The sequence below is a fragment of the Papio anubis genome, chromosome 19 (assembly GCF_008728515.1).
Source record: "Papio anubis isolate 15944 chromosome 19, Panubis1.0, whole genome shotgun sequence".
NCBI lineage: Eukaryota > Metazoa > Chordata > Mammalia > Primates > Cercopithecidae > Papio > Papio anubis.
The window spans coordinates 38,383,339-38,396,249 of record NC_044994.1 but is presented as its reverse complement, the minus strand read 5'-3'; the positions used below and the strand labels follow the sequence as shown (position 1 = coordinate 38,396,249).

Here is a 12,911-nt window from a genome sequence, read left to right as displayed (position 1 = left end):
TCTTAAGAGAGGCCCTAGGGCCATAGATGAAGCAGCTGTCAGGAACCTAGGCTATAATCAGCTTTAACTGGCTCACAGCCTGCAGAGGGCACAGACCCTCTTATTCCTACAGTAACAGGTCCCCTGTTGGCCCTGGGACAGGGGTGGGAGTGGTCTGAGTCAGTTTCTGTTTCAAACATCTTCCTTATCCAGGATCTCAATGCAAAACTTACATTGCAAGTCCTAAAAATTTAAATAGGCACATAGAAGAGGGTACTTTAAAATTCCAGATCATGGCTTCAGCTACATGTAACATGTCACCCCCAGCATGATTTATAAGGACAGTAAATCAATGAGACAGCAAACAGAAAAGTTAAAACACAACTCAAAATGGGTTTTTAGGCGAGTCTGAAATGCTACAAGATTGCTAGTTAAGAACAGTATCCCTTTTCTCAACCTAAGTGTTATATCCCCTTCTCTTCACCAGCATCATAAACCCAGTGCCCATGTATCTTGAAAACTAAGATGAAATGTGGAGGCTATTGAGTACACAGGTGGCCAAAGGTAGGGGTTCTCTCTAGGCAGGTGAACTGTTTCAGTGTAACAGGACAACTGGCCCCTCCTATCGCCCCAGACATCTATTGTGAAAAGATATGGACTAATGAGATTAAAGTCACCATATCTGTACCACAAAAAAAAAAAAAAAAAAAAAGTAAAGTAAAAAGAAAAGGCATTCACTCAAATCTTACAATGGGAGGTGGGAGTGGTGGGTGGGTGAGGGTGGGGATAGAAAAGCAAGGGGGAAAATCTAAACAGCAGGATACGACAATAAATGGGAAAACAGCAAGAGAAAAAGCACACTAGGTTAATATAGGAAAACTAGTTCTTTATTGAGAGATTGTATATTAGTATTAGTGGATTCTGTGTGTAACAATGTCGTCATGCACACGATACAAAAAAAAAGGCTGGGCCCACCATGCTTCGGAAGGGCAACAGAACAAAAGCAGCGTACAATGAGCAGATGGCCCGGGCTACACGACCACAGTACGTTTCAGCAGGGTAACATCTCTAACCGAGCGCTGTACATTGTCAACTGGGGGATGTAAAAAAATACAGATCATGCTTTAGTTTTAGTACAAGAAAAGGTGAAAAAGATACACAACCAAAAGGATATTTGATACAGAAAAAATTACCCACAAAATAAGAACAGGAAGTAATTCAGCACAGCAGAACACGCTACCCCTGTTTAATGGAAAACCATTTTGCTGGGATTCTTTTTTCTTTTCTTTTCTTTTTCTCTTTCTTTTCAGATTGCCAAATGGCAGTCTGGGGAGGCTATTTGGGACTTTATTTTGGAAGGGCCCTCAAAGTAGGGGCCTTATTCTTTCATTATTGCTGCTGTTTTGTTTCAGTTTTCAAGCAGGTCTGGCTGGCGAGCAGCAGAAGGGAGCCGGCTGTTAAAGGGGCAGCTCTGAGGGCCGGGGCGGATGTCCAAAGATGCTCTTGACATTGTACAATTAAACAATTAAGACACTATGGCCACGGCTCCCATTTAAGCCAGGGACCTTGGTGCACCAAGTTTTCAGAGGCTATGGTATAGCAGCAACTGTCATTTCATCAAAGATTTTTTTAATACACATGTTTAATATTTTTTGCCTCCAACTAAGTGCAATCCTCAGTTATGCCTGGGCGCTGCCAAGAAGCTAACTGAGAGCCACCCAGATAACTGAAAAATGGGGTGCTGCAGCCTCTAAGCCAAGGCAAAAGGAATCCACTTAACAGGGATTTACAGTGCAATGTACTCGGCTAAACAAGATGAAGATACAAAAATGGTTATTTCTCTACATCTATTCTGAAATGGCCTACATCCTACACTACTACAATGGAAACTAAAAAGAACAGATTTAAGCTGGCAGACTCTCTAATAGTTTTACAAGAAGATTGTGGTTTAGGACCTTGTTGAGTTAAGCATTAGTATCCTCTATCGGAAGGTCATGAACTCTTATCACATTGTGCTAAATTTTACCCACAGACCAACTCACCCCTCAGCCCTTGAATTTCCTGTGGGCGTGTTTGCCACGAAAGTAAACTTTAACTGATGGGCAGAATTTGTGTTGTTGGTTTTTTTTTTGAGGGGGGAGGGGCGGTGAGGGAGAAAGTAGTATTAAAAATAAAATTTAAAGGCAGCTGAGCAATTTGAATTTCAAAACATGGAATCAGCATCCTGCAATGGTATTTAGAGATTGGTGGTATTAATGAGGATGGTAATGATTTAATCAGGATAATTATACTTTCAGGCTCAACATCCTTCTTAATCATTTTTGAATTTCTGCCTAGTGTAATGTTCCACACCCGTTTTAAGAGGAAATGCCAAGTAATAAGAGATAATTGTGTATTGAGGGAGGGGTGGCATTTCAAGGAGATCGCATCCAGCCCCCCTCTTTCTTCCTCACACACCCACTCCCCCTCACCCCCATGGCTAGGCTGGCCTGAGATAGGGGATACTGCCGCTTAAATAGCAATGCCTTCCTCAGATGGAGACAGGAAATGGTTAAGAGGGTGTCACAATACAGCTAAATGCGGAGGCAGAAGGGTCACAGCGCACACAGCAGCGAGTTGACCATTCACTGAGCTACACAATGAAGAAAAAAAAAGATTTGATAAATGCAGAATGTCATCATTCTATCATCACACAAAAAACTGCGGTTCAAACAGGCCTAAGGGGGCCAAGCTTGCCTTTTAGGTTCTGGGGAGAGGCGCGGGGCTGGGGACAGCTGGGCTGGATAAAATAGGGCTGGGCTTTCCTTTTCTTGCCCAATCGGGCCCCTGGGGCGCACTAAAGCGCTGGCCCTGCGACCCCACCCCCCACCCCGACTTGGTAGAGGAGCCCTGGTCGGCCAAGGGAAGACATCATTCTGTGTGTGAGGGAGTGGGGAGAGGGGGAGGAGGGCCTGAGCCAGCAGGGATTTAAGCAGACGTGGAGTGGGAGAGGATAGAAGAAACATTTCCAAGACGAGAAATGTGAGTCCAGAGGCAGAATACAAAAAAGAAAAAAAATGAATCTAAATGCATCTCGGATTTGCTTGGGAGGTGGGAATTTTTTATTAAAAGAAAATGAAAGAAATGTGGAGTGGAGGTGGGGAGAAGAGGGGAAAATCAAGCTATTGTTGTAGCAGAATGTGAGGGAGAGGGGATGTGGGGAAAGGGGACCGTGCAAACACACCCCATTTATCACAGTTAAAAACAAAGCCCGCGCCGGCCCGCTGCTTTGTCAACCGCTGCCCGGGGCAAAGGCCTGGCGTGGGGGCAGCTTCCCACCTCATCCTCACACACAGCGCAACACCCAAGGGCCGGACGCCCGGCTCCAGCCGGGCCCAGAGGGGCACAGCAGCGCAGGTCTGACTCTCCGAGGCGCGCGCACACACACTCGCACACATGCACACACACTCACATACACACACACACACACGCCCAAGCATCTTGAACCCGTGGATGCAACTGTCATACAAAGATAGTTGCGGGGGGCGGGGTGAGCAGGGCAATAGCACAAGGGCGATACACAAAAAGGGTTAAAGGGGAAAAAAGGATGGGATGGAAAATCGTGCAAGTGCCCAGGAGAGGGTGGGGGGCTGGGGTATGGGATAGGGCAGAGACCCAGGTCCCAGCTAGCCAGCCATCGGTACTAATTACCAAAAAATTACCAAACACACATAACACAAAACACACATATACCTCAAAAAAAGCAAACCACTGAAAACCAAGCATGCTCTCGCGCCCGCTCTCTCTCATACACACACACACACACACACACACACACACACACACACACACACGGTCATGTATCTTTCTCCTTTCGATCATACAGGGCTAGGTATTAGGGGAAGGGGCTGTGATTTGGGGGAACCACGTCCGCCGCAAAGAATAAAAAATGGGGCTGGGGAGGAAGGGACCCAAATTCGCCAAACCCTAACTTCACTACAAAAGCTCCCACGAGGGCGGCCGCCCCCACCCTCGGGGGTCCCCCTAAAAGGGGGTGGGGGGAAGCCACCGCTCGCCCTGCGTCCTCGCGGGTGTGCCCTGAGCCCCCGGCCGCCCGCGGCGCCCGCCCCCGCCCCGGTGCCTGCGGCGATACACGCTCCGAAGCAGACCCCGAAAGGAAAAAGCGATACCTCTGTTTCGCACAGAGCCAAACACTGGAAGCACGAGATAGCCGACGTGGACCAGGACCATCCTGGCTCCACGCGCGGCGGCGGCGGCGGCGGCGGCGGCTGCGCGGGCCGCTGCCGCGCGGCTCCGGGGCGCGGGCGCGGGCGGCGGCGGGGCTGCGGGAGCCGCCGGGGCGGGAGGCGGAGCGCGGGGCGCGGGCGGCGGTGGGGCGGCGGCTGGCGGGGAGACAGATGGCCCATGGAAAGACTCCCTTCCCGGCCCCTCTCGACATTCAAAGGCGCTGGGGCCGCAGCTGCCGCCACACAAAGGCGCGCGCAGCCAGTAGGGCCAGGCCTGTACCCGGCGGCGCGGCCTCGCCGGAACCGCGGGGGACAGCGGGGACCGCGGGCGCGCGGGTGGCGGGGGGAGGGAGCGGTGACGGCTGGAAGGGGGCGAGCGGCCAATCGCCGCGGCCCGCTGCGGGGCGCGAGGGAGGGGTCAGCCCCACGGGACGCGTGGAGCCCAGCGCGGGTGCCTGGCCTCCCGCGGGCCGGAGCGCGCGCGCGTGAAGCGCCCCTGCACAGACATGGGCGGCGTGAACACGGAACGTGCACACATGGAGAGGGACGTGCACTCAGACATGTGGAGGTGCGTTCGTTAGTGCAGAGACACGGGCACGAGCGCCCTTAGTGCACACGACCCTGAGGTCCCTGCACACCGCGCACGGGTCACTCGGGGACGTGCGCTCGGAGGCTGGCGCACGTGTAGAGCCTGACTGCGGGCACAAGGGAAGCTGGAATGCGAACAAGCAGCCGCAAACAGGACCCAGGCACTGTCACACAGACATGCACACACCAAACGCCTTGTTAACGCAGGACACGTGCCAAGAACGCATTCTCAGAGACACACAGAGGGGACACACGATGCAGACACAGGTTAGACATACACGCTCCCCAGGTTCTCTGCCTGGCGCACCGCGTCGTTGCTCTCGGAGAGCACAAAGCTCACAATAATTATTTGCTGAATTGAAATTCACTCATTGACTGAGGTCTTTGCCAACAGTCTACACAGAGGCACACTGCCCAGAAAACCCAGGGCCACTCATCTACCTTTTGCCCTGATCTGAGACAGGTACACCCAGCCATGTGCACAGACACGCCCACTTCCACAGTCAGCCGTCAGATATGTAACATCAGGCTCTGCGGCTCTTGCAAATTCACACGTGGAGGCACGGCCACCGTGTCACATGTGCCCTGTGACAGTCCAGCTGGGGACAAGCAAGACCCAATCAAAGAGCCTTCACCGCAAGCCTTGTTGCCAGGAGGACGACTGAGGCGGTGTTCTTGCAAGCTCAGCCAACCTTCTGTGAAAACTCCCAAGGCAACCCTACGCCTCCCATCCGGCTCACAGTCCATACACTAAAGCCAGACAATGCTTCAGTGGCCCATCCACGGGCAAAAAGACAGAGGACATTCCCTATATCGGGACTTGTCTTCAAAACCCAGTGGCTTCTTTATTTAATGAGTATGATAAATAGGAGATGGTAAAAATCACAATATGTGGAGCTGGAAAGAATCTAATACAACCCCAACCTGCCCTCACCTTGGAAAAGGAGGATCATTCGTTTAATCCATGCTGTGTTAAGTAAGGGCATAGGGATCCAGGGTGATCCAGATCTGCCCAAGATCCCAACTCTTGGAGGCCAGAGAGGGCCTCAGAGATGCAAATGGGCAATCACCATAGAGCCTGGTCCATGCAGAAGTGGGTAGTATGGGAAGCTGGACAAACAGGGCACCTTGGAGGGGCACCCACCCCAGTGGGTGGCAGGGGGAGGAGTTGAAGTTGACTCCAGGAAAGTGACTTCTAAGGCTTTTGAGACTTGAAGAATAAGGAATGGGATAAGTGAGATGAGGCAATGGACAGGACAGCAAAGGGAAAACCACAGCCTGGCTTTACCGAGACAGCTACCACATTCTCAGTGGCAAGGGCAGAACCCAGGGTGCACCATTCTCTCTCCCACAAGCACCTGGATCCCTCAGGCCTGAGCTCTCTTTCCCACCCTAAACTCTGGCTGCCCCTAGAGAACTCAGGGATGAAGACAGCCAGTGGCAAGTCTCCCAGCAACAGTCCAAGTCTCACCCTAGGCAATTTTTTTCAACCCACTTCTGCCACCAGCTCTTTCCTTTTTTCATTATCTGATAAATAAACACAATGCCACCACTAATTGAAATCTGAAAAAAAATGAAAGGACTTTAACAAACACCTAACTACTCGAATATTTTCCTGTTCTATTTCAGGCTTGGCCAATATGCATATATATCATAGTTGTCATCATAATCTACATATTTTTCATCCTGCTTTTTAAACTTAACATTTTATCAGAAACATTTTCCTGTCCTTTTACGTAGCCATTGTAATTATCATTTCAAATGTTTTTATATATTCCAACAAGTGAATGAAATTACTTAATCATACCTTATTCTAGGGCACTTAATTTGCTCCCAGTGTTCCATTATTACAGATCATACAATAAACTTCATGCATATGGCATCTCATTTTGGTTGAACTATAAACGTAGAATAAACTTCTAGGATTGACATTCATGAATTGACAAATATGGAAAACTTTATGGCTTTTGCCACAAATTGCTTTGTAAAAAGTTAAAACTCATTGTCAGTACTATCAGCAGTATGTATATGGTATGCCAATTTCTCTGTGCAACCTTGCTAGTTTTGGGTGGGCATTCTTTTCTAAAAATCTTACTTCGTACCAGAGCAGCTTGCAAAAGCTTATGATTACCCTATCTGACGTTGACAGGAAGGTGGTTAGGGTTCAAGCTCTGTAATCTGATTGCCTGACTTCACATTCTGCCTCTGACACTTAGTAGCTCAGGCAAATTATTTAACTCCTCTAGGCCTTGGTTTCAACATCTGTAAAATGGGCTTGATGATAGCAACCTTCTTGGTGGGGTTCTTGTGAGAACCAGATGAGTTAATATTTGTAGAGTACACAGAATCGGGCCTGGCTGTTCGGCTCTTCGTTGTCTCCCTTCACTTCACCATCTCTCCTTGCTCACCACCTCTTGCTATCCAATTGCTATTTATGATTGCCTAGTTAATGCAGTTAGTGTAAATTATGCTATAGCATGGAACATCCCTCAGGCAAAGGCAATCATCAAAGAACAGACCAGCAATGCAAACCAAGGGAAATCTATGAGTCCACCTAATAATTGCATCCTTCACATTCACACATCAGAGAAACGTGACAGACAGATGCCTGCATTTGTCAGTACACCAACATACAAACACAGGCATGAGCCTCCTGCTAAGAAGGAATTTTTGTGGATTAGGAGGAGGAATTTCATTTTTAATGAAACCTTGTGAACTACCTAACATTTCTCAGCCCCAATACACCCAACTGTGTAATGGGGATTAGCACAACCCCTGCCAGACCTACCTTATAGGTTTATTGCAAGGATTCAGTGAGAAAGTAGGTAAAGAATCTGAAAACACACACACACACACACACACACACACACACAGAATTCTAGACACATAAATACAGTGATGTCTCCAGAATGAAAGTCGATTATTGTCTTACCCATCTCTTGTTTTTCAGATGAGGAAGCTAAAGCTCAGAAGGTTGTAAACAAGGTCACAGCCACTCAATGGGTGAGCTAAAACCAGAATCCATATTTCCTAGCACATAGCCTAGTCTTGCTTCTACTTTCTGTTTCCATCAGGCTGGGATGACTGTTTTCCACTCTCCCTCCCATTAGCTAAAGTCCATAGAAGTACAATAAAACAGATTTCTGGAGTAGAAAGATTTGTAGAAATATTCCATTCTTCGGGGTCTTTTTCCTTTGTATGTTCCGCACCCTGTCAATCCCTGCCAAAATCAATACCTAGTGCATGTTTGTGGCATAGCATGTAAGGCTCAAGAAGTATAAAAAAATGAAAGTGAAGGTTGATCTATAATTCCTAATCCAAAATGGAAAAACATGGCCTTAGAGGATGGAGAAAGCACTGTCACTTTGGTCTCTGACCCACACTTCGAATCCCCACTCTCTTTTGGCTCCACTATGGCCACCTTCAAAAAGATTTCTATAGATCATCATGTTTCTGGGGCCCAGAAGTATCTGTTTTAAGAACAGCTCTTTTGGAGCTCAACATTACATGTAGGTTATGACCACATTGTCCTTTAGTCAACAAATGAAAACAAACTCACCACATCAGTCATGTAGATAACAAAAATGTTCAAGAATGATGACAGCATTCCTGCTCTTCTCCATGTTGTGTTGACATCAAGTTGACACAGCTTTCAAAAGCTGTGCAAAACAGCTATGCGTCAATCAGTGAACCCCCTGGGACTGGTGTCATGACAGCCCTGTGTTGAATGTGGCAGGGATTCTAGATGCAGCCTGCTGCAAAAAGAGGCATGGCCTCAGGCACTGATGGCTGCTGGGGAGCCAGGGCATAAACACAAGAAAGTAAAGAGTAATCAGGTCGGGCTGCCCATAACCAAAGATGATGGTGAGCCAGACAGAAGTCAAGGTAGGCCTGAATACTCAAAAAATCCTTTGGATGGATCAGGGGAGGTGAGAATCCTAAAGTGTGGGTCTATTTTGAACAGGCTAAGAAAATGGGAGTGGCATTGAGTCAAGGAGGCAAAATATGAACAAAGGCCCAGAATTAAAAGCAGAAGGAGAAAGAGAAGGAACTGGATCCAGGCGTGGTGCCTCATGCCTGTAATCCCAACACTTTGGGAGGCCAAGGCGGGTGGATCACCTGAGGTCAGGAGTTCGAGACCAGCCTGGCCAACATGGTGAAACCCCGACTCTACTAAAAATACAAAAATTGGCCAGGTGTGGTGGTGCATGGCTGTAATCTCAGCTGGTGGGGAGGCCGAGGCAGGAGAATTGCCTGTACCCGGGAAGCGGAGGTTGCAGTGAGCCAAGATGGTACTACTGTACTCCAGTCTGGGCAACAGAGTGAGACTCCATCTCAAAAAAAAAAGAAAAAGAAGGAAAAGGAACTGGAAAAGGTGGAAGTGGAGGGGAAGGGGAAGGGGAGGAGGAGGAGAATAGGAGAAAGAGAGAGAGAGAGAAGAGAAGCAGCACCTTGGAATGAATGTGCTATATAGGAAGGAGCTCAATGTACTTGTGCCGAATTGGGAACCTGGGTCATGGAAAGTGTGGGAACAGTGAGGACTGCACCATTTACTCACATGTTCACTGCACAGTCACTGAACAGAGCCCTCTGCATCAGGAAGTGCAAGGGATACAAGATAAGATGAATGAAACCACTTCAACCCTCAAACAGTATGGGCCAACAGGAAATGAAGCAGGTACCGGGGTCCACAATCCCCTTCTCCAATGTAATTGGGAAATTATCTGAGCACCCGGCTGCCCAGGTTAAATCCCAGCTGAAGATCCCAGACTCCCTGGCAGTGAGGGGGCGTTATATGATTAAGTCCTGGGGACAGGAATGAAGACAGGAACATTGTGGGATGGCTTTCATAGAAGATAAAGTTCGCTTGGAGGATGCTAGAAATCGGTAAATAAAGAGAAAGAATCAAGCATGTGTCCTGTCTTTCCCATACAAACTCTATTATTTTAAGATAATGAAATATTTAATGAGAGAAATTTCTTTTTATAGAAGTATTGGCAAATAAATAAAAAATGATATCATGAATATGTCATCTTGATGAAATACAAGTTCTAGGCAATGACCATTAATGGCTGCTAATATCAGCAAAAGAGAGACAATGGGCTATGATGCGTTTCTGATAGAACACACCACCACCCATGTGGTGGTCTTTCCAGAAAATGAAACCTGAGCCTGATGAAAGCTCCAGATCTAATTTCCAACTGTTAGGAAGCACAGGAAACAAAGAAATGTAGTAAAAGATACCACTGGGATGTAATCTGCAAAATTTAGATTAAGGAAACTCTACAGGACAAACCAACCATTTTCTTCAAAAACCAGATTAACAGGTGCTAAAAGGAGCTGGAGGGGGAGCCTACAGAGACATAAGGGATCTATCAACCAAATGCAGTGTTTAGATTTTCATGAGATGGGATTAGAACAAGTAAACTATAAAAATAATTGGGGGCCAGGTGTGGTGGTTCAAGCCTATAATCACAGCACTTTGGGAGGTCAAGGCAGGAGATTGCTTGAGCCTAGGAGTTCGAAGCCAGACTGGGCAACATGATGGAATCCCATCTCTACAAAAAATACAAAAAAACCACTCTGAATGTGGCCAGCTACCCAGGAGGCCGAGGCACCTGAGCCCAGGAGGCCGAGGCTGTAGTGAGCCATGCTCGCTTCACTACACTCCAAATAAATAAATAGTAATTGAGGAAATGCACACTGACTGGATATTAATGATATTAAGGAATTATTGGGGTATTTTTAGGTGGTATAATGATATTATGGTGATGTTCACACAAAAAACCCTTACACAGTCAGTTCTCTTTACCTGCAGGTTCCACATCTGAAGATTCAACCAACTTCCCGTTGAAAATATTTGAAAAAATATATATATACAAATAACAATACAACAATAAAATTAATACAAATTTTAAATTAGTATCACAACTATATTCATAACATTTGCATTGCATTAGGTCTTATAAGGACTATAGAGAGGATTTAAAGTATACAGGAAGGTATGCATAGGTGATAAACAGATACGTGGTTTTATGTAAGGGACTTGAACATCCTTGGATTTTGGTATCTGCAGGGGTCCTGGAACCAATTCCTCCACAGATACTGAGAGATGACTGTATTTACAGATGCTTTACAGATTATATGAAATGACATCTGGATGGTTCTTCTCTCTTTGAAAAAGGGGAGGGGTCAGTGAGAAGCTGTAGCAATGAAAATAGATTGGCATTGTGTTGATAACTGTGGAAACTGGATGAAGAATACATGAGAGAGTTCATTGCATTATTCTCTCTACTTTTGATTATATTTGCAATTTTTTTCAAAAATAAAAATAAAACAGGCCAGGTGTGGTGGCTCGCGCCTGTAATCCCAGCACTTCAGGAGGCCGAGGTGGGCAGATCACTTGAGGGCAGGAGTTCGAGACCAGCCTGGCCAACATAGTGAAATCCCGTATCTACTAAACATACAAAAATTAGCCGGTGTGGTGGCGCACACCTGTAATCCCAGCTACTTGAGAGGCTGAGGCTCGGGAATCGCTTGAACCTGGGAGGCAGAGGCTGCAGTGAGCCAAGATTGTGCCATTACACTCTAGCCTGGGCAGCAGAGCGAGACTCTGTCTCTCAAAAAAAAAAAAAGTAAAAGAAAGGAAAAAAAAAAAGTAAAAAAGCTAGCACATATCCTTGCATTCTGCAGGCACACAAAAATATGTTATCCCTGGGTGGGTAAGTTAGGAAGCAGTGCTCTTTCTCACATTTGACACAGACATAGGCCAGGAGTTCAGGCTAGATTCTAGTCCCCACTCACTCCCTTGGACGGTCTCCCCTTTGCCACTGAAGCCCTCCTTGGATGGTCTCCCCTCTGCCACTAAAGTCCTCAGGAACACAGACGGCTCCCACTCACCACACATGACTGGTGGACAGTGTATCCCCTTCACAAACTCGATGCAAGAAAAATAAACTCCTGTCTTGTTTAAGCTACTGAGACTTGGGTCTCTGTGTTCATGGCCAAATCTAATCCTAACTGAAGGTAGACGTCATTTGTACCCTAAAACGAGTCATTGAAAATACTGCAGTTCGGGCGCGGTGGCTCACGCCTGTAATCCCAGCACTTTGGGAGGCCAAGGCAGGCAGATCACAAGGTCAGGAGATCGAGACCATCCTGGCTAACACAGTGAAACCCCGTCTCAACTAAAAATACAAAAAATTAGCTGGGCATGGTGGCGGGCGCCTGTAGTCCCAGCTACTTGGGAGGCTGAGGCAGGAGAACGGCGTGAACTTGGGAGGCAGAGCTTGCAGTGAGCTCCACTGCACTCCAGCTTGGGCGACAGGGCAAGGGCAAGACTCCGTCTCAAAAAAAAAAAAAAAAAGAAAAGGAAAATACTGCAGAGCGGATTAGACAAGGAAAGAGCATGTCTAGTCAGATGGATGCATTAGCGATTGCGACCAACCTATTACGTCATTAATAATTATCAAGTGGCAGTGGCACACAACAGTAAGCATTTATTCTCCCTGAGTTGCAGGCTGGCCAGCTCCGAGGCGGCTACGGCTGTTGTTTCTCATGGCATCTGTGCATTGCTGCGTGGTTCTGGTCCACGTCTTTCATCCTTTTTCCGCCGGCCAGGACATGTCCTTCTCCTGCAGTAGCAAGTGGACACCTGCAAAGCCTCTTTGGACATGCCCAAAGGGACAGCGCACACGGAGACCCACGGTGAGTTAAGGAAACATGAGTGGATTAATGTGATGGGAACAGAGAGTGTGTGTGGGCATGCCTGGTGAAGAAACCAGAAGTTTCTTTCGTACGCAGTGGGGAGCACCGGGGGGTTTTGAGCATCAGAGTGAAGCGTCAGGGAAAGTAATCTACCGTGTAAGCACACCATGAACAAAGGTGGCAGTAGATTCTAGGGGCTGGGAAATCAGATGGGATTGAAAGTCAGGCTTAGGAATGGCACATTGATCCTGAATGCAGGGCCAAGGAGGAACCGATGACATGCCTGTTCTGTTTTTTGTTTTTGTTCTGCTGCTTTGTTTTAGAGACAGAGTCTCGTTCTGTCACCCAGGCTGGACTGCAGTGGCTTGATCATGGTTCACTGCAGCCTCAATCTCCCAGCCTCAAGTGATC

The 12,911-nt window shown here is 47.4% G+C and overlaps 1 protein-coding gene and 1 long non-coding RNA gene across 2 annotated transcripts in view; one reads left to right on the top strand and one right to left on the bottom strand.

Moving 5' to 3' along the window:
• RNF165 (ring finger protein 165) overlaps positions 1-4,252 on the bottom strand; it is a 127,988-nt gene extending 123,736 nt beyond the window's left edge. Inside the window, exon 1 of the mRNA XM_009192663.2 lies at positions 4,149-4,252. Coding sequence (XP_009190927.1) covers positions 4,149-4,209 — 61 coding nt within the window. The 5' untranslated portion in view covers positions 4,210-4,252. The remainder of the gene's footprint in view (positions 1-4,148) is intronic.
• On the top strand, positions 2,980-12,622 carry LOC108583094. The gene is made up of 3 exons (XR_001897380.3): positions 2,980-3,000; positions 7,744-7,796; positions 12,313-12,622. It is a non-coding gene; the product is annotated as an uncharacterized LOC108583094 (long non-coding RNA).
• Positions 12,623-12,911: the final 289 nt, after the last annotated feature.